The sequence below is a fragment of the Gopherus flavomarginatus genome, chromosome 1 (assembly GCF_025201925.1).
Source record: "Gopherus flavomarginatus isolate rGopFla2 chromosome 1, rGopFla2.mat.asm, whole genome shotgun sequence".
Classification (NCBI taxonomy): domain Eukaryota; kingdom Metazoa; phylum Chordata; order Testudines; family Testudinidae; genus Gopherus; species Gopherus flavomarginatus.
In genome coordinates, this window is record NC_066617.1 from 189,565,954 (window position 1) to 189,591,182 (window position 25,229).

Genomic DNA, 25,229 nt, shown 5'->3' on the forward strand with positions numbered 1-25,229 from the left:
TATAGAACTGGAAGGGATCCTGAAAGGTCATTGAGTCCACACCCCTGCCTTCGGTAGCAGGACCAAATATTGATTTTGCCCCAGGCCCCTAAGTAGCCCCCTCAAGGATTGGGCTCACAACCCTGGGTTTAGCAGGCCAATGCTCAAACCACTGAACTATCCCTCCAGCCCTCCTATGTTATCACATTATCCTAGCATTGGAAGTCCTCTCTGAGCCTCTCACACCCTTGCTCAGCATTGATATCACGTGACTTCTCCTCCATTTCTACATTAGTTCTGCAGTTCTGTATTCACAATTAGTTCTGTATTCACAATACAATTTATGAAGCACCTATCCTAAACCATAAGTTTGAGGGCAAAATTTTAAAGCATAAAAATAAATCAGTCTAATAAAGAGAATAACTAGGATCCAATGGGACTTAAAGGCATGCTTACAGTTAAACATATGCTTCAATGTATGCCTGAATAAAGATGGACTTAAACACATACTTAAATGCTTTCCTGAATCAGGGGCAGAATCAGCACTTCATAGGCCTGAACCTTAAGATCCTGCATCACTTGACACTGACTGTAATAGGCCTCGCATAACATCAAGCCATAAGTGTAAAATTTACCCCTGTGCAGAGGGACAAATTGCAGCAGTTAAGCCCTCTGTACAGAGGTGAACTGTATTGAAAGAGAAGGCTTCCATAGGGAGATAAGCCTTAAACGGTGTGGGCTCATTGTCAAAACTAGGAATTTAATGTGATAGCAAAGCATAACATCCAAGGATAGCTGTGTAGTTCTTCAGAAGAGCTGCTTCATTTCGCAAAATCAGAGGAGAGGTGATCTACCATAAAAAGATTGTTCTTCTGAAAAATCCCCCCAAAAGTCAGTAATAAAATACCAGACTGACAACAGAAAATGATCCAGGAAAAGGCAGCATTATAATAGCATACGTATGTAAAATACTAGCCAGACAACATTTAATTTTCTTTTGTGTATTCATTACTGCATCATTTTGACAATTCTAGAAGATGCCAAGGGGAAGTTGTACGTTCCATTGGCAGTACTTTGTCAGCAGCTGCACTTAGTTTAATTAAAATTTGACACTCAATCATGCTTCATGCAGCAGGTATCAGTCCTTCATCTTTTTTTTTTAATTGCAAATGTTCATAACATTCACAAAGGCCAACCACATGAAATGCTGAATTTCCACATTACATTCCCAACTATTATATTTCCCTTCAAATAGCTTCATGACTGCAATTCAGGAATCACTTCCCTTTCTTTCTGACTGTAGCTCAGGAGAACCAAGTAACTATGTTGGAAACAAAGCCAGTAGATCTGGTAACAGAGGCAAACAGGAAGTTTCCCTTACAACAAGCGGTCAGTGAAACAGTACAACTGACATTAGCAGTTTTATTTAAAAAAAATACTTACTGTAAATACAATCTCTTAATTATAATTTTATTTTACCAGCACCAGCAATACAAAAATATCCAAGACATGGTCCTGGATTGTAAAAGAAATGGTCCAATCTCAGTCATTTGCACACATATCTGTCATTAAAATGAATGGATAATGTGTCTAACTCCCCTAGGTGGCTCTGAAAATCTCAGCAAGGTATTTCAAAATACTCAAAACCATAAGGTGAGATTCATCCTGGTGATGAGGGATGGGCACCATCTCTTCCACATCCCCTAAGTCCCACAGTGGGCTTGTGTGAGCAGCGTAACCACAGAGGGAGACGGGCCAATGCAAATGGAAATGTTGCAGCCTGGTCCTTAATGACTATGCAGAAAAGTGGCCAAAAATTACTGTACTGGTGCTGTAGAGGGGACTCAGCAGACATTCAAGCCCCAGAGGCTTAATAGTGTCTGCAGAGATGTGCTACAGTGTCACACCCTGGATTGTGGGGTGATTTGCACCCTCCCCATTACCCACTTAGTTGCTGGCACAGAGCCTAAGTACGTTGGGCTGTGTGTGTTAAGCGGTGATTTGCACTCAATTCTGTATTCTGTTGAAGCGAGCCAAAATGCATTTATAAACTTATAGCTACTATAACTTCTTAAACAAACAGACACAGATATGCAACAAAATCAAGGGCCGCAGATATCAAAGCCTTGGAAATGTTAAAGCTATGTGAAACTCAGTAGTTCCTGTTTGCTGGGTTCATGCAGATCTTTGGTTTCAATTCTTATGGGTTCACCTCAGACCTTATTTTCTGATTCAAGTTTAAAGGAACCCCGAATTCTAACCGAACCAGTCACAACTCCTGATTTTTCATCCCTTTAAGTATCCAAACACAAATCCCACACATTTCACAGGGAACTGACACCATATTTAGGTATAAATCATCCCCATTCCCTCACAAGATTAGAACACCTTAACAACATTTCTGAGAGTCCTAGGATGTGTAGTAAGATGAGGCCCTGAGACATAAACCCTTGGTAACAGAGGCCCAGTATGAGGCCTGAGCTGAAGTAATGGTCAAGACGTTGTTAACATAGATCAAAGTTAAGCTGTGAGCCAGAGGCAGGCCCTGCTCACAGAAGTTGGCAAGAGGAAGGCTGCTAAAAGAACATGTGCCAGGACGGCACCAGAACAGCCTGGTATGAATACATCCCACAGAGATAACAAGGAACAGGCAGACCCAGCCTAAAGACAGGGTCAAAAGGACAATATGATGGATAGACAATATAATGGATAGACTTGCTTGTTTGAACCAACCTGTACCAGGAGAAAGGCAGCACCCTAATGAGTAGAGGGGCTGTACCTCAATGCGTTCAGTGATGTGTAACCTGTTTGTACTGTGACAAAGTTCCTCCTCTACCTCGGTGGGTCCTGCGCTTATTGGCAGATTTGCTCACTTCAGTGATCTTCCCCACAAGTCTGGATCAACTCCTCCTGTGTCTGATCAGGAGTTGAGAGGTTTGGGGGGAACCCGGGCCTGCCTTCTACTCTGGGTTCCAGCCCAGGGTCCAGTGGATTACAGCTGTCTATAGTATCCTCTGTAACAGCTGCATGACAGCTACAACTCCCTGGGCTACTTCCCCATGGCATCCTCCAAACACCTTCTTTATCCTCACCACAGGACCTTCCTCCTGGTGTCTGCTAACACTTGTACTCCTTAGTCCTCCAGCAGCACAGCCTCTCACTCTCAGCTCCTTGTGCCTCTTGCTCCCAGCTCCTCACATGCACTTCCTCTCCCCTGGCTCCCCCTCACCTGACTGGAGTGAGCTCCTTTTTAAACCCAGGTGCCCTGATTAGCCTGCCTTGATTGGCTGCAGGTGTTTTAATCAGCCTGTCTGCCTTAATTGGTTCTAGCAGGTTCCTGATTACTCTAGTGTGCAGCCCCTGCTCTGGTCACTCAGGGAACAGAAAACTACTCATCCAGTGACCAGTATATTTGCCTTCTACCAGACTCCTGTACCACACTGGCCTGGGTCTGTCTCAGTACCTGTATAAGAATGCATCCCTGAGCGGACGTCTTTGCCTGGTTTAGGGGGCAGTGGCAAATCCCACCACTGACTGAGCCGGTCCATTGTCAGGGAGCACATACGTGCTAGCAGAACTGTAGACATCTGATCCAGGGAGCTAGAGACTGCGTGTTGTTTGACAATAAACCTGGCCAGGTGCCTTCGTACCTCATTAGAGTCTGTGGTCATTGGGCGGTTTGCTCAAGATCTGCTGTGCCAGCTATCTGCGCAGAGCTGGGACAGCACATAGGGAGAACACACATACATGCCGCTGACTGTTATCATCATTGAATAGAACAGAGCACCATGCCGGTGATGTCTGAAGACAGGATGTGTTTTGAGTTTGGAACAAAATCCAAAAGCTGGCAAATTGTACGTGCCTTTGGATTGTGCAACAGATATTTTAGACATGTCCTCTGCTCCCATCAGATCACCATCACACTTTGCAGTCCAGGACATCATGAAGGCATTAGTCACTTAATTCTGTAGCTAGGACAAAGGGCGAGAGGCTGGGTTGAAGGCATGAGGAGGGTGATCATGAGGAATGGGAGAGTTTAGCTAGGATTTTAGTGGGTTTGAATAAAAAACAATTATCATAATGAGTCTGTAGAGAGCCTTTAGTCGGGAATTAACAAAAACTAGTTAGAGGGACAGTGGGATAGTTTCCACCCACAAACAACCCAGTCAAATAAGCATGGCACAGAAATACAACACACATGCCTAACATCATCCTGACTGTTTTCTCTGTTGTAGCCCTGGCAACCACACTTTAGATTGTGTGTCTTTTAGATTGTAAACTGATTTGGGCAGAGACTGTGGGCCAGATTCCCAGATGGTATAAATCAGCATAGCTCCTATGAAACCACAGATTTACTCCTCATAGACTCATAGAATACCAGAGTTAGACGGGACCTCAAGAGGTCATCTAGTCCAATCCCCTGCTCAAAGCAGGACCAATACCCAGAAAGATTTTGGCCCCAGATCTCTACATGATCCCCTCAAGGATTGAACTCATAACCCTGGGTTTAGCAGGCCAATGCTCAAACAACTAAAATCTGGCCCTTTTTCCTGTGTAGAGTTTAGCATATTTTGGGTGCTATTGTAATAAAAATAAGTAATAGCCACAGCTCAGAAATATTAGCTACTTCCTGAAATTGGGATAACTACAGTTATCATAATAATACCCAGCTCTTTAGTTATCCAATTTTAAAATGTATATTTCAGAAAAGATCTTCTTAGATTTCCCAATATGCCAGTTACATGCATGCCAATTAAGAATTCTAAATTTAATCTGGAATTCTTTTTGAAGTGACAGGAAGGCCTGTAGTCATCAAAAGGGATAAGATGTGTAAAAAAAAACCCAAACCAATTTGATGGCCCTATATCTTATGAAAATAGTACACCCAAAAAACTATAAAAAGCCCATAGTTCTGCTCAGCAGGAAACACTAACTTGTCTGCAATGATGTAGAAATATTTCTCTTAAATGTCCCCTGGGTTTGAGACAGCCAAAAAGCAGAACTGGAAGCTTTCGACTTCCTAAAATAAATTTTGCAGCACAACTGCATCTGTTTTTTTCTGTTTGTTCATTACTGGATGCCCTGCACCCACTACAATGACCTGGAGGATAATGATCGGGTCACTGGTCACCACAAGGTAGCCAGGGGCCCACATCAGAACTTAACCAATAGGTAGCACCTAGAAGAACCATTATGAGCAGAAACAGTAAGTATACACTCCTATAGTGTCAGTCCCAGGATATTACAGAGACAAAAAGAGTGAGGTAATATCTTTTATTGGAACAACTTCTGTTGGTGTTGACAAGCTTTCCAACTTACACAGAGCCCTTCTTCAGGTCTGGGACATGTACTTAGGCCTTGTCTACACTGCCACTTTACAGCACTGAAACTTTCTTCTTCTGGGGTGAAAAAACACACCCCAAGCAATTCAAGTTTCAGCGCTGAAAAGTGGCAGTGTGGACAGTGCACCAGCGCTGGTAGCTACTCCCCTCATGGGGGTGGTTTTTTTACAATGCTTGAGAGCTCTCTCCCAGCACTGATGCCATGACTACACAGCCACGTTAGAGCACTGCTTTACGTTGTTAGTGAGAGAGTGCCACAGATAAATATAAGATGGGACAAATTGTTAACACATATTGCAAGGGACCATTCAAGGTGAAGTGGCCAATTAACACCTCTCCAGACACGGGGGTGGGGTGGGGGGGAAGGAGAAAAAGCTTGTAGGGTGGGGTGGAGGGGCGCTCTGGTGTTTAGTGTGTTACTAATTGTTGTAATCAGCCATAAATCCAATGTTTCTGTTCAGTCCATGGTTTTTAGCATCTAGCAGAGTTATGAATTTAAGCTCTCAGGTTTGTCTTTTGAAAGTGTTGTGCAGCTTTCCTTTGAGGATGAGGACTGAAAAGTCAGATATAGAGTGATCGCTTTGTGAAGTATTCAGCCACAGGTGATATGGTGTCTTTGTCTTATCATTTTTCTGTGAGAGTTCATTTGAGAGTGTATTGATTGTCTGGTTTCACCCACATAGTTGTTATTGGGGCACATAGTGTATTGGATGTTGTGATAGGTTTGTGTAGGACTCATGGATCTTGAAAGGTGTGTTGTGGGAGACACTGGTCATTGTAGCAGCAGTGATACGTATACCGGTTTTGCATCATGGACAAAAGTGACAGACAGGAGACAATGCCAGAGTGCAAGTAAAAAACTGGAGGAAGCAGCCAAGAACTTGCTGTGGGCAGGCGGAGCCAGGAAGAAGAGCACGATGGCAGTTGAAGTCTGGGAGAGCCAGGCCAAGGTAGTGGCCATGAGCAGAGCTGAGAAGGAAAGCAGGTCAGTAGGGAAACAGCTGTGCAACTACAGGCTCAGGAGAGATGCTGGGAAGTGGCCAAAGTGACCTGTAGAACTGGTGCTGGGAGAAGAAAGGCCAGAGGTTGCCAGGGGTGTGAAGGAGGGAAAGCAGCCTCAAAATTTGGGAAATCCAGTCTATAGTATCAGGGGAAAATGTATGAAGTGTCCTTTCAAGTTAATCATATAATAAAATAATAACAAAATCTATTTCTTATGTAGCACTTTTCATCTATATATCTCAAAGTATATTACAAAGGAGATAATAATTCTTAGCACTTATTTAGCACCTTCCAGCTGTAGATCTCAAAGCACCTTGGGAAAGGGTGGATAAACATCATTATTCTCATTTTGCAGATGGGGAATAATAAGCCACTGTTGTAATAACAGAGATCTAATAAATTTACCCCAGTTGTGGGAAAAGGAATAAAAAAACTTTCTAAAAGAGATTATGTGACTTATACAGCAGCTCAATGGGGAACAGAACTCAAATCTTCTGCATCCCAGGCCACTGTTTTACACAATGGACCACACCATCTTTCACAACACTGTACTTGGTATGTGTGACACTCTGTACTTCAAAGTAGCACCCCGGAATCCCCATAGTAACTACTGGCATACAGTTATGCTGTATTTTATACAAACTATGCCTTATATATATATATAAATATTACTGAAATATATTGTGAGATCAGGAACACCCACAAGCCAGCCATTCAGCTGCATCAAAGGAGTAGCCATCAATAGCCAGACAGGTGATTAATAGCTCATCAATACACAATCCACTATCCTAGAAACTTCTCGGAGAAGGCACGAACATTGTGGGGGCGGACTAACCCACTTCACAACAAATATATTTCCAGCAAGCTTGAAGAAAGCATAAAAGAGAAGTGATATCATCACTTGGCCTCACTCCTCCCCCTCCCTCGCCCCCTCATCTCAACACCCAGAAACACATCTGGAGGACAAAGAGTTTATATTAGGGAAGTTTGGTCCCAGGCTGGAAAAGAGTCCCAGTCTGTATACTGAGAAACTGTAACCTGCTTGTACCAAATGTCAGGGTGAGAAAAGCTGTATAATTTAACTCTTGCATAGACTAAAAGTTTAGGATTAAGAATGAATGTTTCTATCTTTATTTCCTAAGGTAACAAAGTTTGACCTTTAAATCTATCATTTATAATCACTTCAAATCTATCTTTCTGTAGATAATAAATCTGTTTTATATTTTACCTAAAACAGTGTCTTCTTGCTGAAGTGCTTGAGAAATCTCAGCTCAGTTTACGAAGGCAGGCGTATGTCCTCTCCACGAGGGAGAGGCAGACTGGGTAATGAACTTATATTGGCCAGACTTCTGACCAGGGCAAGGTACAGTTCTGGGGTGCCAGGCTGGGGGGTTGGGGGGGAATTGCCAGGTGTCTCTTTATTTGTTCATGAGTAGCTGGGAGGTCATTCATGTAACATAGTTGGGTATGTCCCTACCTGTGGATGGCTGTGTAAAGCCTGGTCTAAACTACGTGTTTATACCGAATTTAGCAGCATTAAACAGATTTAACCCTGCACCCGTCCACACAACGAAGCCCTTTATCGATATAAAGGGCTCTTAAAACCGATTTCTGTACTCCTCCCTGATGAGGGGAGTAGCGCTGAAATCGGTATTGTCATGTTGGGTTAGGGTTAGTGTGGCCACAATTCGACGGTATTGGCCTCTGGGTGGTATCCCACAGTGCACTATTGTGACTGCTCTGGAAAGCCATCTGAACTCGGATGCAGTGGCCAGGTAGACAGGAAAAGCCCCGCAAACTTTTGAATTTCATTTCCTGTTTGCCCAGCATGGAGCGCTGATCAGCACGAACTGTACGGGAGATACTGGATCTGATCGCTTTATGGGGAGACAAATCTGTTCTATCAGAGCTCCGGTTCAGAAGACGAAATGCCAAAGCATTTGAAAAAATCTCCAGACAGAGGCCACAGCAGGGACTCAACACAGTGCTGCGTGACAAGCGTAACGGAAAGCCAAAGAATCAAATGGACACTCATGGAGGGAGGGAGGGGGGACTGAGGACTCCAGCTATCCCACAGTCCCTGTAGTCTCCGAAAAGCATTTGCATTCTTGGCTGAGCTCCCAATGCCTGAAGGGTCAAAAACATTGTCCCGGCTGGTTCAGGGTATATCTCGTCAATTTACTCCCCTCTCCCCTGTGAAAGAAAAAGGAAAAAAAAATCTTTTCTCACCTTTTTTCAATGTCACTGTATGTCTACTGCATGCTGCTGGTAGACGCGGTGCTGCGGCGCTGAACAGCAGCATCCCTTCCCCTTACTTTCCTGATGTTAGACCGTACAAAATGGTGGAAAACCGTCCTCATCATCCCTTGAGTGCTCCTGGCTGGCCTCGGTGAGGTTGGCCGGGGGCACCTGGACAACAATGGGAATGACTCCTGGTCATTCCCAGAAGATGGTGCAAAAGGATTGAAAACCATCCTCATCATAGCAACTGGGGGCTGAGCTCCATCAGCCCCCACCTTTCATGTCTAATGAAGAACCTGTACTGCCTGGACTATCATAGCAGCGGGAGGCTGCTGCCTCCTCATTTTATCTCACTAAAAAGTCACTGTTTCTTATTCCTGCATTCTTTATTACTTCATCACACAAATGGGGGTGGACACTGCCATGGTAGCCCAGGAGGGTTGGGGAAAGAGGGAAGCAACCGGTGGGGTTGTTGCAGGGGGGCCCTCTAGAATGGCATCATCATTTCTGGGGGATCTCTGGGGCTCTGACCCGGACCGGCTGTGCTCTCTGGTTCTCTAGTATACTTGCCTCGTATTCTAGACAGGACTGACTCTATTTTTAGACAAAACATAAAGAAGGGAATGACTTGGGGAGTCATTTCCATTTTTGTCCATGCGCCCCCGGCCAACCTCAGCGAGGCCAGCCAGGGGCACCCATGACAGCAGCAGATGGTACAAAAGGACTGATAACCATCATCACCAATTTCCAATTGCAAACGGTGCAAAATGACTGATAAATGTCATCGCCAATTTTCAATTGCAGACGGTGCTATAGCTGCTAACTGTCTCCGCTACCTTGCAAAGGCAAATGAATGCTGCTGTGTAGCACTGCAGAACCGTGTCTGTTAGCAGCATCCAGTACACATAAGGTGACAGTGACAAAAGGCTAAATGGGCTGCATGGTTGCCATGCTATGGCGTCTGCCAGGGCAATCCAGGGCAAAAGGGCATGAAAAGATTGTCTGCCGTTGCTGTCATGGAGGAAGGATTGAGTGACAACATTTACCCAGAATCACCTGCAACACTGTTTTTGCATGGGGATCTCAACCCAGAATTCCAATGGGCGGGGGAGACTGCGGGAACTATGGGATAGCTACGGGATGGCTACCCACAGTGCAACACTCCGGAAATCGACGCTAGCCTCGGTACATGGATGCACACTGCCGAAATAATATGCTTAGTGTGGCTGCGTGCACTCAACTTTATACAATCTGTTTTTAAAAAACGGTTTATGTAAAATCGGAATAATCCCGTAGTGTAGACATACCCTAAGTGTAGTGCCTGTCAGAGGCTTGTAACTTGACATCAGCATCACAGTGTGAGGGCCAGTCCATGTTGGTGGGAAAGCAGAGTCAGCAGTCCCACAGTCCAGGTTTAACCCCGCGGACCCGGTCACAGTAGGCTAGCCATACAGCTGTCTGAAAACTTCTGGTCTACCATAATACTCATGATAGCACCCCACATGATGGTCCATAACCATGTCTTATAAAGGTTACTAAGAATATATTAGTATCGCAAGTGTGACATTAGAAGGATATACTTCAAAGAAATACCTGGGATATTGTTTTGTCCAAGTCCAAGATCAAAATGCTTCTATAAATAAATAAATAGTATAACATATTTTGTAAAGCAATTATTTTATCCTGTATTGAATACAGTGTATGGGACTATGTTAAAAAAATACCAAACAATAAAACTTTTGGTTTTTTTTTAAACTGGAGGTTAGCCATAGTGCTATGATCACTGCTTTCCGGATGTGGCACTTCTAAGTAGACTATTGCCCTGTCTGGATAGCAAGATTTCTAAATTATAGATAGCACAAGAAGAGTTTCTAGTAATCCACAAAGTGTTAAGAAAAGTCTCAGCCACAAACAACTGACGTAGTCTTTTACTGGTGAAATAGCTTGAGAAAGAGTGAGAGATCAAAAAAAAGGAACTACCACCCTCATAAAGGTTAAGTGATTATTAAGCTGGCATCTGATCATTATTTCCCCCTGTTTTTCAGCTGACACTTAACATTACAATGTTTTACACTGGGCTGTACCACTCATTTCTCTACTTGACACACTTTGAAGTAGTGTTGCGTGCAGCAAAGTAGTTTCTGTGTCTATAGGTACCTTTTAATTTTTGCAGAATCATTCAGTACATCTTCTAAGTATATTAAACTTTCTCTTAAGGAGGAAGGAATAATAGATCCTATGAATAACATCTTTCCGGGACGCACGCTGATATCAATAATTGCACACAAAAACCATTTGAGATTCCAAAAAGCTACAAAAGTGGTCTGTCGTCCCCAGCAAAATTTAGCTCTATTTCTCATTATAGTTTCAATGGAAAAACAATGCAGAAAAACACTCTGTGTCTACGTTAACTCATGTGGAAGAGGCACAGATGATGCTTTAGCTATAGACTGATAACGAAGCTATTCATCCATGGGGTTGTATATTAGTTGTTACAGAACTGAAATCTGAAAGTGCTCTGATGCTACATAATGACCCTTCATATAATAATAAAGTTGGAGACTCTACATGAGATCCCAGTTCTCTCTCTCTCTCTCTCTGACACCCACAGAGGAAAGAATCGGAGCAAGGCATGCTTCTACTATGGACTGAATTAGGAAGGACGTGGGAAAGTTTAGCTAGAGGAGTTTGAGGGGTTCCATGTGGTTGGGGTTTCTCTATGATTTAGTGGTTGTGAGAGATCTTGATGGATAGAATGAGTCAGTGAGGTGCAGATTTGCTGTGACAGAAGATGAGTACCCTTTGTTGTCAGTTCTAAAGTTGCTTATTTTGGCACTCAGTCGTAGCACTTTGAAGGCCATCTTAAAATGGCTGAGAAGATATAACAATGCTGCCATGTATTGAACATGAGAAGAATTGGGAAGAGAGGCACTTGATTTTGAAACTTGAGGTAGTGGGTAGGAAGAGACAATGCAGAAGAAGTAGTCAGAAGAGAAAACCTGGAGTGAGTTAGTCTTGGTTCCATTGGGTTTTTTTGTTCCTTATCTCTCAGGAAGGCATCAGATTGAGATTCATGTCTTTCTTTCATGCTGACTAATGAGACCACTGTTTAATTAGGCACCAACCATTCATGATTTAAGTAAAGCGGAGGTCCCTAAGTTTGCATACATAACCAAGGCGTGGTTGGATGACACTGCATCCAATCTAAAATGTAGGTGCTCTCCCATCCCCAAACTAGATCAGAGACAGCATGTCTATCTGAAATGACTCCTGAAAACTTATTCTTGCATGTAGAGTGTCCCCCTTCCCCTCCTCTTGCCCCATTACAGCAGGGCACAAACACATCAATTTTAGTACTACAGTTACTTCAGTCTGTCTGTTCCACCTCACACTTGACCAAAGGCAGGAGAATATTAGCCAAGCCAAACCAATAAAACTAAAACTCCTTAACTATAAATTGAGTTGATGACAATATTTTCAAATAGACTATTTTTACTGTTATAGATGAATCATCAAAATTGTCATCCACTTCATCCCCTAAATCTGATCCCTTCACATGCAAAACAGCCACTTCTGGCGTCTACTGATTCTTGAAAAGCAAAACTGAAAATCTAATCCTTGTAATCTTTTGCTGAGCCAGTTGGTAGAATGCAGATGGATAGAATGAGATGTCTTGCTCTGCTCTATAATCTGAATCTAAAGAGTCTAAACCCACAAAGATAAATTAAAATCAGGGAGAAAACTATTAATTAAGAAAACAGATGGCTCAACAACCCCCTCCCGCAACAAAAAAAAGAAATAAAAAACAACTCTTGTTGGCACTTGATCTTGACGCTGGCTGGACAAATCTCACCAGGGTAAAGAATACCACCACCACAGTGTTTGTGTGAAAAGCTAAAGAGAATTTTTTGAAAGGACATTGATGTTTCCACCGTATGTTCATATTAAGTGAGGCTTGTCCACAGCATTCCCCACAAAAAAATGTATTGAAGGCAAAATGGGAAAACCTCACATTGTCTTCAATATTATCCAAAACAAGGCTGAAGTCTTTGCTCTAACTTTTCAGTTACCTGGGTATCCCTCTGCCCACTGCACCAGCTGATGGAACAGCAGCCTCTGCTCCCTCAGAGTTGCACTCACTGCACATTGAGAACCAGACTCTACCCCGAGTACAATAGAAGTAAATTTGCATGGCACAGTGAGGGTTAGAGGCCACTGTCTGGCTCTTCCCAGCACCTCTTTCGGAAAATAGTAGCTCAGTAGATGCTAGCAAGGAACAATCTCTACTCTGTGGAAAATGCAGGAGCTGAAATTTGAGCAGTGAAGGGAAGGGAAGGGAAGGCTCCCTGCACCATCCCATTCCCATGCAATCCAGGCACATTCTAGGCCTTTGAAGTCTTAAACGACCCTTAAAACAATTTTTAAAAAGCTTATTCCAAATGGAGATCAAACTCTGTGTCTCTAGCACTGGCTGCATGAATCCCTAAGAGCAACAAAATTTCCTCAAAATCAAGTCCCTCCTGATACAAAGGGCACAATCATTATCACTGGCAAATGCACCGCTTGCTGATATTCCTCTGGACAGAATTTTGGAGCTCATTACCAGTATCACAGTGACTACTAAGAGCCTGACCCAAAGCCCATTAAGTCAATAGAAAGGCACCCATTGACTTCAGTGGGCTTTGGATTATGCCTTACGAGAATGTCTAAAGAACCCAATATACTGTTGTACAGACATATAAAAAGATCCTAAGTTTAAACACCCTGGTAGATCACACAGTGGTGTAAAATATTAAAATGCTACACCATTGGTATTTATGTTGTTGCAAGTTGTATATCCTGGACCAAATCCAAACTTGGTGTAAGTGGGCATAACTCAAATGGAGTTCACCTGTTCACATCAGATCTGAATCTGAGCTTTTGAATTTCCCCTCTCATTATTTCACTTTTGATAACCAGGTGCTAAATTCTAGTGACCCTTACGCTGATGTTCAATAAGTTTCCACTGCTGACATATTTAACGGCAAAGGAAACCACTTACCCATGAATATGGAAGATCCACATCAGTGACAGAGCAAGTAAGATGCGGATGATGAGAACAACAAGTACAATTTTCCCATTTTTCTATTTTTGAGATCACGAAATCACATGGGCAGAGCTGATTATTGGGAAAAGGCTTCCAGTCACTCCATAGCTGAAATTCAGTTTCTGAATGGATGGAAATATTTCCTATATTGCTCAGTCTGGAAGTATAAGATCTTCCCAACGAAGCAGAAATAAAATCTGCTCTAGTCTCAGTTTCTTCCTTTCGCCTAGCATTGTCTTTCCAGACCTTTTTTTCCTGGGACTTGGTTAGTTTCATGCAGGAAATCAGTGCTTCCTCCTCCTCTTCAGAGAGACAGGAGTCTTGAGGTGGATCTTTAAAAATTGAAAAGATTTTCTTTTTACAACATGTTGCATTTGCAGTCAGAATGTTTGCTACCATTTGAAATCTTGCCTAATGAGTTATATATACTGAAAGCAATCCAAAACTCTATAAACTCAAAGAATAATGGCAATTAGAGAGATGGAAAAGACCAATTAATAGGTCAATGACTCTATCCTCTAGAACCAAAGCAGGATTTATTTTCCATTTGATAAAATGTCTTGCTGCTCCCTCAGAAGCCTGGAGAATTTTACTGGTTCCCCAGGGCATTATAATGGTAATTTCTGCATTGAATATGATGACTTCATTAAACAAACATCATTATGATACAATACTCACACAATGCATGAGTTTGGTTTAGGAGACTAATTGACAAGAGCCCAGAATATTTTCCTGAATAATTCACCTACTCATAGTCTATGCATGGAAATCTCAAAGTAGCTGCTGAACCCTGAATCTCCTCATGTGGTTTCACTGCATCACTGATCCGGCTGGGGCAGCAGTTCATTAAATGGTCTCAACTTATTTTGCTGGGATTAGTTTAAAAATAACCCTATACATAAATGCACCATATGTCTGCGCTAATGCTTGCACTTTAGACAAAGAACGGCTACACAATCTGATCGGTGATCTGGTGAAAGCACTTGAAAATAACCCGAGTTCAGCATCAGCTTTAGAATACCTGCTTGGCATCAACTTTGGGATACTCCAAGCAATCAGGTGTGTTGCAACAATAACCTACTTTTTGTGCCACAGATTTTTGTGTTCTCTAGCGCCTCCTACTGTCATTGACTCAAGGACTGATAAACATCATCTTTTCTTCTGTGCATTTTGCCTTCTTCATGTAAAGTATGAGATTGTCATGAACAGATAGTAAGAGTTAATAGAACAGAAGTACTTCATATCTCTTTTGCCTGGAAAGGGTTAAGAAGATCAGTTAGCCTGGCTGCCACCTGACCAGAGGACCAATCAGGGGACAGGGTACTTTCAAATCTTGAGGGAGGGAAGTTTTTGTGTGTGCTGTTAGATTTTGGTTGTTGTTCACTCTGGGGGCTCAGAGGAACCAGACGTGCAACCAGGTTTCTCTCCAATCTCTCCGATACAGGCTCTTATAAGTTCAGACTAGTGAGTACTAGGTAGGTAAAGCGAGTTAGGCTTATGTTTGTTTTCTTTATTTGCAAATGTGTATTTGGCTGGAAGGAGTTCAAATTTGTATTTTGATAAAAGGATTTTAATATGTACTAGTATACTTAGGCTGGGAGGGTATTCCCAGTGTCTATAGCTGAAAGACCCTGTAACATATTCCATCTTAAATTTACAAAGATAATTTTTACTGTTTTTTCTTTCTTTAATTAAAAGCTTTTCTTGTTTAAGAACCTGATTGTTTTTTTTATTCTGGTGAGACCCCAGAGGACTGGGTCTGGATCTACCAGGGAATTGATGGGGAGAAAGGAGGGAAGGGGGAGAGAAAGGTTATTTTCTCTCTGTGTTAGGATTACTTTCTCTCTCAGGGAGAGTCTGGGAGGGAGAGAGAGAAGGAGGGGAGGTGAATTTTCCTCTCTGTTTTAAGATTCAAGGAGTTTGAATCACAGTAATCTTCCAGGGTAACCCAGGGAGGGGAAGCCTGGGAGAGGCAATGGTGAGGAAAAGGGTTTACTTTCCTTGTGTTAAGATCCAGAGGGTCTGGGTCTTGGGGGTCCCCGGACAAGGTGCTGGGGGGACCAGAGTGTACCAGGCACTGGAATTCCTGGTTGGTGGCAGCGCTACAAGTACTAAGCTGGTAATTGAGCTTAGAGGAATTCACGCTGGTACCTCATCTTTTGGACGCTAAGGTTCAGAGTGGGGAATTATACCATGACAGAGATAAAGCTGAGAAACTTGACAAAAAACACAATGGCCCCAAGATGAAAGCCTGAGTGTTCTATTCCGCTATTTAGGACAACTCCCCCTCAGTTGCAAGAAACAGTATTTATTACTAAATATAAACTGATGTAATGGGAAATAATTTTCCACATATCACCTTTGTTATGCTATCATGGCAGTGCAGTCACATTTGGTATGGCATCTAAGTTGTTGAAAGGGGCATCTAGAGTGACTTTGAATGACAGCCCAGCCCAGATCAAAGCAAGATCATTTACACCTTTGTTCAGTAAAGTGACATTTTCCAAATGTGTGCAAGTACACTAAAATGGCTCTTTACTTACTGAGAGGTATCAAAACATGTTTGACATCATCCAAACTATGTATACTGGTTTTCTTGGTTCGGACCAATTTCTGCAATCGTTTTAATGTTCCCATTGATTCAGCTTTATTATTGTCTGATTCTGGAACCTAATTGAAAAACAAAATAAAAATGAGAATAAATAATAAACATTATAATGTACTACACAGGTGTTCTATTGTTTATTTTGAGATGCAAGGAAGTTCAGCATCATAGCCAAGGACTTTGGATCAGTGAACAAGATGAGGATTAATCATCTCTGCAATGGCTTTGGAAGGCGAGTCTCAAGCGGCACGTTTGAGGTCACGTATATCATGACAAGAGGGCAACCTGAGAAAAAACTTCACAGGAAAATCAGGAGACCCATCAGTTCTAGATCTGTGTGCATGCTGCTCACCTTCATGGTTCCCAAATATCACAGCCCTCAAATTACATGTGATGATTCTGAATGGTGTGGAAATGTCCACAAAACTAATGAATATCACCAGGCAAAAGCATTTGCTTTTGAAACCACAATTCAAGTAAGAATTTAAGGATGAGCTTAAAATCTTTCCCTATTCAGGACAGCACTTAAGCATGTGCTCAACTTTTAACATGTGCTTATATCTCAACTCTGTTGAGACACTGGACTTGTGCTTAAGTGCTGTCCTGAACAGGGATGTTTCCCTAAACTGAGGCCTTTCTTCTCTTCCTAGCTTAAATTCAAATCATCCAGACAATAAGATGTTTACTGGGCATTTTCCAACATCACAAAACTATCACAACACTCTATTAGGCACAAACAATCCTCCAGAAGTTTGGAGTTTAGGTTCCAAAGGCTTCTAGTATTAAGTAACATCTCTATGTGTGTAAAACTATTAGAGAGTTTGGATTTAAACAGTATTTATTAATATAAATGGCTATATTATTATATAATGTAGCCATAGAGTGGCTTGAACGTAGTGCATTTCGAGAGCCAGGAACTCTTGAGTTCTATTCCCAGCTGCAACTTTCTCCTTGGAGTTGGATGCAGAAATTCTCTGTTTCAGTAGCAAGCAAGCTGTTTCCCATGGTCAAATGTCACCTGCGGTAACTGCCTTTCAGTGGACACCAGCAAACATAAATAAATAAAAGGAGTAAAACTGAAAGGTTGTTTTTTTACAATAGTGGATTTTGGCACAATGCTAACTATGATCTTCTAATTAAATGCATATTCTCTGCTGGTGTAAATGGATCTAGCTCCATTGACTTCAGTGGAGTGCCTCCCATTTACACCAGCTGAGAATTTAGTCTAATATGTCAACATCTCTTCTGTAATATTACAAACAGGGCTGCTGGGGGAAGGGGGGACAAGTGGGGCAATTTGCCCCAGGCCCCGCAGGGGACCCTATGAGAATGCTCTGGCCCTGGACCCACCTCCGCCTTCCCCAATCCGCCAGTGCACCGCATCCAGGAGTGGCCCTGGACAGAGTTAAAGCAGCATGGCTCTGGCAGGGCATGAGCTCTTCCCCGCTCAGAGCCGCATGGTAAGGGGGTGGGGCTGCGTGCTCCGGTCCCGCTGAAGCCAGGCCGCTGCTGCACTGTCCAGGGGCCAGGGCAGCTCCTGAAGGTGGCGTGCTGAGGCTCAGAGAGGAGGGAGAGCTGGGAGTAACCCAGGAGCAGTCCTGGACAGAGGTTAAGAAGCATGGCTCCTGTGGGGCCTGAGCTCCTCCCTGCTTGGAGCCGCGTGGTAAGGGGGCAGGGCTGCGACCTCGTGGCTGACAGGCAGGAGCTCAGGCCCTGCTAGAGCCACGCTGCTGCAGTGCTGTCCAAGGCTGCTCCTGGACATGGCATGCTGAGCCCCTGGGAGAGGGGGGAAGCAGGGGTAAGCAGCATGGCAGTGGTCAGGGGGCAGGGAACGGGGGGTTGGATTGTGGGCATTCCGGGGGTCTGTCAGGACTCTGCGAGGGTGGAGGTGGATAGGGGTTGGGGCAGTCAGGGAACAGGAGGGGTTGATGGGGGGTGGGGTCCTGGGGTGGTGGTTGGGGAGGGGGTCTCGGGTGGTCGGTGAGGGGACAAGGAGCAGGATGGGTCAGGGATTCTGAGGGGGGCAGTCGAGGGGCAGGAAGTGAATGGAGGTCAGATAAGGGGCAGCACCAGGCAGTTTGGGGAGGCACAGCCTTCCCTACCCTAAAGCTCATTCAGCAGTTTAAGGCTTTCAGACAGCTATTTAACACAAAGAATCAAGCTGTTATCTTTTCCATGGGGGAGGGATCACATGAGAAGACCAATAGCCTACACCATCTACCTCCTTCCCAACCCTACCAAGGGAGACCCCCCGCATCCCCTGCATTCCCCTGCTCCAGAGGTTCTTCAGGTAATTCAGTCATTCTCAAACTTTTATACTGGTGACTCCTTTCACATAGCAAACCTCTGAGTGTGACCCCCCCTTATAAACACTTTTAAATATATTTAACACTATTATAAATGCTGGAGGCAAAGTGGGGCTTGAGGTGGAGGTTGACAGCTCACGACCCCCAGTAATAACCTTGTGACTCCCTGAGGGGTCCCGACCCCCAGTTTGAGAACCCCTGGATTAATTTAATTTTAGCACCCTGTGTCCATTCACATGCATGTGCTAATTTGAGCATTTCGGTTTTCACAACATAGGCTCATCCCAGATTCTGGAATAAGCTCAAATGCTCAGTTTGTGGAGTATGTACATAAGCTATACTAAAGACAAACCCACAGTAACTGTCTCCAGTTTGTGAGGGACACTGTGGAAACAGTCTCTAGGAAACAATATATTCATGGAGGTTAAGTCCATTAATGGCTATTAGCCAGGATAGGTAAGGAATGGTGTCCCTAGCCTCTGTTTGTCAGAGGGTGGAGATGGATGGCAGAAGAGAGATCACTTGATTATTACCTGTTAGGTTCACTCCCTCTGGGGCACTTGGCATTGGCCACTGTTGGTAGATAAGATGGGCTGGATGGACCTTTGGTCTGACCCAGTATGGCCGTTCTTATGTTCTTATGTTCTAAGCTAAATGAACCCAAAGTTATGGAGACAGATACGAGTCAAGGAAACCAGCAGAGTATCAGAAACCTGGAAAAATCTCTGACTGGATGGGCTCAGGCGTTTGGTCACAAGCTGAGGTGTTTCAAAAATTTTGGATTATCTTTAAGCAGAAATTTTATTGGTTCTTTAAACAAACACAGCAAGCAGCAAATATTTGGCCACACACTTCTGAAACCCCAAACCATGTTCAAGTTTTGGCAGACTAATTTCAGCTTTTCAATTAAAAAAAACTACAAAAAATTTTGAAGGAAAGTAGACATTGTCCGCGATTTTTTTCTGCTTTTTAAAAACCCCTAGTTTTCGATCCAAAAAAAAGTTTTGACAGCATATATTTGTCCAAACCTTTTAATGAGCTTTAGTGCCTTTTTGCACTAGGTGATGCTGAGAACCAGTGATACCTTGTAAAAGTGACTTGAAAAGAAGTTCTCAAAACTGGGTTTGTGCTGAGATGCGGAAGTTTTTAAATGTCTATTTTTCCAAGGGCTGCCCAGGCGGGGGGGGAGAGGGCGAAGGGGAAGTGGGGCAATTTGCCTCGGGCCCCACAAGACCCCCCACGAGAATATAGTATTCTATAGTATTGCAACTTTTTTTATGGAAGGGGTCCCTGAAATTGCTTTGCCCCAGGCCCCCTGAATCCTCTGGGCAGCCCTGATTACAAATGATTAATTGCCAATGCTGATGTTATCAGCAAATAATTCACAGACCTTGTTGCACTCTCCTCACCAATTAAGTCACACATCGAAGTTCCTTCCTGCTTCCTCATATGCATAATCCTCCACGCCAAGACAAAGACAGAAGAGGAGGTCGGGTCTGCATTATTTCTGCCAGCACAGTCTAATTAATGCACACTGGTAGGTTACGTAAGCATTAAGCTTGAGAGATTCGGCATGCCTTCAGCTCTCACTTTGGTGAAGGAAATGTAGGATGAGGCACTTCCGGAGCACAAGCATTCACACAGTACAGAGTAGCATCCAACAACAGCCATCATAAAGTAGGCACAACATACACTCATTTCAGATTTCAAAAATACTGCTCAATGGATCAACCTCACAATGCTTGTCAATAGAGATTTCCACACTTCGGAAATATGAATAAACAGCCTTATCCACAAAGAATACAATTTAACACATTCCAGCAACTACACACATGTAAATACAAAAAACAAACAATATAAACCTACTGTTTGTGACTTTGTTTCACTGTCTTGCTGGAACAATAGTGGCCATTGGCAAACCCACAAAGTACTAAATCCTAAGCAAGTTCTAATCAAAGTTGATTTCCAACCTAAACTATAGCCCTTGCAGTGCACAAGTTGCATGGAATTTATAAGAAATGGACAGGGCTAAAAGACTGAAAAAAATAATGGAGAAAAATAATAAATAGGCTCTTGAGATGTCATAGAATAGTAGAATTGTGGTGAACCAAGCACAACTCAGATAAATATTTCATCAGAACACTCTTGAAAGATTAAACAAGTTTCAATATTTGCACATTCTATATACTTTAGGCATTAGAAGATAGCTCCCTAGCACTAGAGTAGCTCCCTTGACTTCAGTGGAACTATGTTGGCGTACTCCAGCTGAGAACCCAGCCCTAGAGCCTCTTGTGAGAAATACAGTGAGAAGTCCAAAACTTTGGACCTGAGTTCTCACTGCAAGTCTTTGGCTGAATCCAAACATCTGGCAGGTTCTGAGTCAGATTTCAAAGCCCCCACAGCTCAAGTATGTTCAGATTCAGGTTCTGGTTCACAACAGAGGAGAAATATGGGATTTAATTTTCTCACTGTCTGGGACCTCATGAAGCTACTTTGCAAAGCATGTGCCAAAGGGAGGGCAAAATGTTAACACTGGTGTGCAAGTGAAGAACTCTGTTAAGCACCCACTTTGCACAGGTGTCAATGACTACACAAGGGCAGTGCAGAATCAGGCCCATGAATTTTTGATCTGGGGTTCTGATCTGGGATTTATGTTTAGGGGACATCAAGATCAAATGGCACATAATCTACTCAGATAATTTTACTAATGGATAAAGTGCAATCCTCTTTCGTTTTGTGTTTTTAAAAAGCACTTATTGGGGAGTGTCTAATGTTAGTGAAATGTAATAATAAACAAAATAGCTATCTTGTATGGACACAGATAACCTTGTAATATCTATTAGTGGCAGGGGAGCTTTTAGAAGATCTGGAGTTTTGCTTTGACTAAGCATCCAAATCCAAATCCAAATGTTTGACTGCTTATCCTAACATAGCTGAATTGCCTCCGTCTAGAAATTACACTGAAGTGGAGTCCCTACCCTACTACTAGATTGAATCTTGGTGGCATTCAAGCTCCAACCCATCACCCTGATGGCCCAGATAGCTTGATCAAACTAGAGATTATTGTGCATGCTCAGGTGTTGGGTGAGGAGTAACTTAAATTATACCGGGAGTTAACTACGCTGCCAAAGCCCTGAATCTCATGAGAGTTGGCTATTGTGTTAGATTTCTAGTGCTTACTTGTTCCAGATGAGTGGGCAAGTGTCACAAGAACAGCCATCTCATGGCTGTTTTTTATAATTTCATTGTAACACTCAGCCACCACCACCAAGTGAAGGTGTGAAAAAATGTTAAAAGTTTTTATTCTAGTATCAGGCAAATATTCTTCTGGGTACTTATTTTAAGTGACAATCAGCATCCCAGGTAGTCTTGGGATTGCTGAAACAAGAACTACCTGTTCTACTGGCTCTGATGATAATGCAACCTGATCTTGAGGAAGAATCTTTTCTGCATTTCCTCTCCCTAAAACTATGATAATAGTTAACAGAGAGCACTGGGTGAATACTGAAAAACAGTGTTCATAATCAGATGTTTGAATTTCAAACAGCTGTTCACTTCAACCACATTTGGGACTCCTTTTAGTCTCTGTTCCCATACTCTGGATGAGTATTGGTTTGCACAAACATTGGGGAATGGCTTTTCCTGAGGTGCTTCCTGCTGGTCGTCCTCAGAAATTAGCTCTTTGACCCAGGAGCGCCCTCTACAGGCCGGTGATCCGCTTGCTGTTGGCTCCCGTGTCCCTCCCAGGACCCTAGTACCCTTACCTCTCGGTTCTGCCTCCTGCAGAACTCAGCAGTCTTACTGGGTTTCCCCACCTCCTATCCCCGCATCGCCTCAGTCATGACTACTGCCAATCTCTGTTTAGCCCCCATGCCCAGGGGCAGACTGCAGTCTATCAGCCAATCATCACAGGCAACAAGGGGTTTGGACTGGCTGCCTTTACCTACCCTCCAGCTGCCCCTCTGCAAGCCCAATAGCTAGGAGGCCTAGAGCTAGGCCCTACAGCCTGGGGATTTGCTGGCCTAGGGCTTTCCAGCCCCTAAGGCCTTTCCCCAGCCCTGCATCCCTCTAGGTCCCCTGGGTGAGTTCCCCAGCAGTCAGGCCTGTCTCCCTCTCAAGTCAGAGAGAGACTGCTGCTTCTGGCTTCCCTGGCCTTCTTATAAGGTCTAGTTGCTCATTTTGGGGCATGGCCCCAGCTTCAGCCACTTCCCCCAATCAGCCGGGGTTTTACTCCCTTGCCCAGCCCCAGCCCTCTGCAGGGCTTTTCCAATGCCTTCCGGGCTGGAGCGGTCACCTCGCTACAGTGACCAATCACATACCACAAATAACTAGTTATGAGTAGTCTAAGTAAACAACCCACCCATTAGCTGAATTTTACTTGCATACACAGTTTGAACACTAATGAATAACACATTTATAAACATTAAAAGTCTATTCATGAAAAATGTATGAACAGAAAAGGGCTACATTTGGCCTGATAAATTATTCCCAACAAATACATCGGACAGCTCTACTCCCAGAGCTGCTGGGTGGATTATTCGGGTGATAAAACAGCATTTTGAAATAAAAGTGAACAGCACTATCAGCCAGATCCTAACACCCTTACTCACTTTTAATAATGCCTATTTTGGGGAGAAGCTACGTTGTTTTCAGTCAGATTACTTAGGAAGCATGGTATTTCTCAGCATGAATAAGCATGACAGAATCTGGCCTCTGTGATTATTTTCTAACTTAGTTTGCAAGTCCCAAATAATTATGCAACTACATAGCAATTATTAGCCTTGCAAAAATGCAAACTAAGCACAACAAGAGTAAATAAACCTGTCTTCCTGTCTGTAGTATTATTATGATCTAACTATGAGAAATATTTTTATAACATTTCTTTGGAAAGTATTGGTAGTTTCCAATGTTGTTCCCAGATGGGCTATAAATATGTGAATTCTATGCTATGATAAAACATTTGCATGGCAGAACTGATTTGCAAAACATGCTGATTTTGTAAATAAAGAAAATTGGGTTAATGTAGTGCTCAGGGAAGTTACTAGAGCAATGGTTAGGAATGATGCAGGCAGTACTGTGAAAAATTCTTTCACATATCCCTGCTCATGAAACTCAACCCTGACCTTTCAATAACTTTGCTATTTTAAGCCTGGGCCTCAACCTTCCATTTGGCCCAGCTAAGCAGGGCTGATGATGAGGGCAACAGATGTGTGGTTCCATGAGGAAAGAACACCTAACAGGAATTAGAAATTCTGTTTCCATAAAGGATATAATGACTGTCACTAATACTGTAGATCTGGAAAGAGGGCTTTCAAAATTTTGAGATCTGAAATCCAGTGAACGAAATCATTGTCAAACTATCCACACTTGCAGAACATTCTCATCTGAGGAAAAATACAAAAGTTCTCATCACAACTCACCATTTCACTGATACTGGGCTCAGTCAGACTGTGAACTCGAGGTGGGATCCACTGTTCATAAGTCATCACCTTGACCATAAGGAAAAAAAACCCAATAGTTAGTATATGAAAAAAACATGAATGTAACAGCAAGTGTTATAAAACAGCACTGTGAGAGCTATACAAGCTCTCCGAGTTGTGCTGCTCGTGTATAAAAACTGTATCTGACACTTCAGCATTTTGGATCTGTCAGAAGGCAGTTTGGCGTTCTGTTTATTTCATCAATTGTCTCAGAACTAAGATTATTTTCCCTTTCCGCTGATCGTAAATTGGGTTCATCATTGCATATATGAGCAGATCAGGGGTCAGCCCACTGACCTAGTGACGGAGCTGTACATTGCCAGCTGGGATGCTTGGGTCTCGATTCTCCACCCTCCAGACTGTTAGAGGTTGGGAATGCTACAGAATACCAGATTATTCTCAACAATGACTCCTCCAGCTGATGTAGGAATGGCACTAATAGATTTCCAAAGACTGTCTCCGTAAGACCTCTTTAGCTGGAAGGCTAGTGGGTGAGAATGAAGAACCTTGAGGGTGTGAGTTTGAATAGGGTTAAAAATGCAGAAGGAGTGGAAGGATTCTCAGAGGTCTACGAAGTAAGAAAAGAACAGACAACATGCTTTTACCATGTGTCCATAAACCACTCCTCTGGTCATAATGTCCCCATGATAGGAACATCCTGGAGAAAACACTGATGCAGTCCCTAGTGGGCATGCCTGACAGTGCTTGTAGCTTATCAGTGAAAGTAATGAATGTTAGCCCTCTTTCCTTCATGAATATGAATGACATTTTGAATGCTGAATGCAACCTAAGAATTTACATGAGAGATGAGGCATGAAGCATTTTTGAAAATGTATTAGCCCAAAGACTATTACTTCATATTTTATATTCTTCCCAATATGCTACAACAGGTTTGAGCCATCAAGTCAGTGCTGCCAGAGAAGAACAACCAAGAACAAGGATATGAAAATAAAAGGGGAGAGTAAAGCTTCCCTGAGATACTCTTTATCGTAAGCTATAATTATTGCAGGGCCATTCATGCTGCTCAACCTCAAACTGTATTTCCCTTGCAAGCCCCTTTTTTTTCAGGTCTTTTCATGTAGTCCTGGAATAAAATCAGGCATCAAGCTGCAGGCTGAAGATGGGGTTAAGTTTTAAAAGCATTCAGTGACGTTTACTAGATTATTTTTAAAGTTGAGAGAGAGATAA

The 25,229-nt window shown here is 43.0% G+C and overlaps 1 protein-coding gene across 2 annotated transcripts in view; it reads right to left on the minus strand.

Moving 5' to 3' along the window:
- Positions 1-25,229, minus strand: part of SAMSN1 (SAM domain, SH3 domain and nuclear localization signals 1) — a 147,674-nt gene that overhangs the window by 49,162 nt on the left and 73,283 nt on the right. For both annotated transcript variants that reach the window (XM_050958413.1, XM_050958424.1), the window contains 3 exons: positions 23,982-24,050; positions 16,194-16,320; positions 13,606-13,982 (listed from right to left, as the gene is read on the minus strand). In XM_050958413.1, coding sequence (XP_050814370.1) covers positions 13,606-13,982; positions 16,194-16,320; positions 23,982-24,050 — 573 coding nt within the window. The remainder of the gene's footprint in view (positions 1-13,605; positions 13,983-16,193; positions 16,321-23,981; positions 24,051-25,229) is intronic.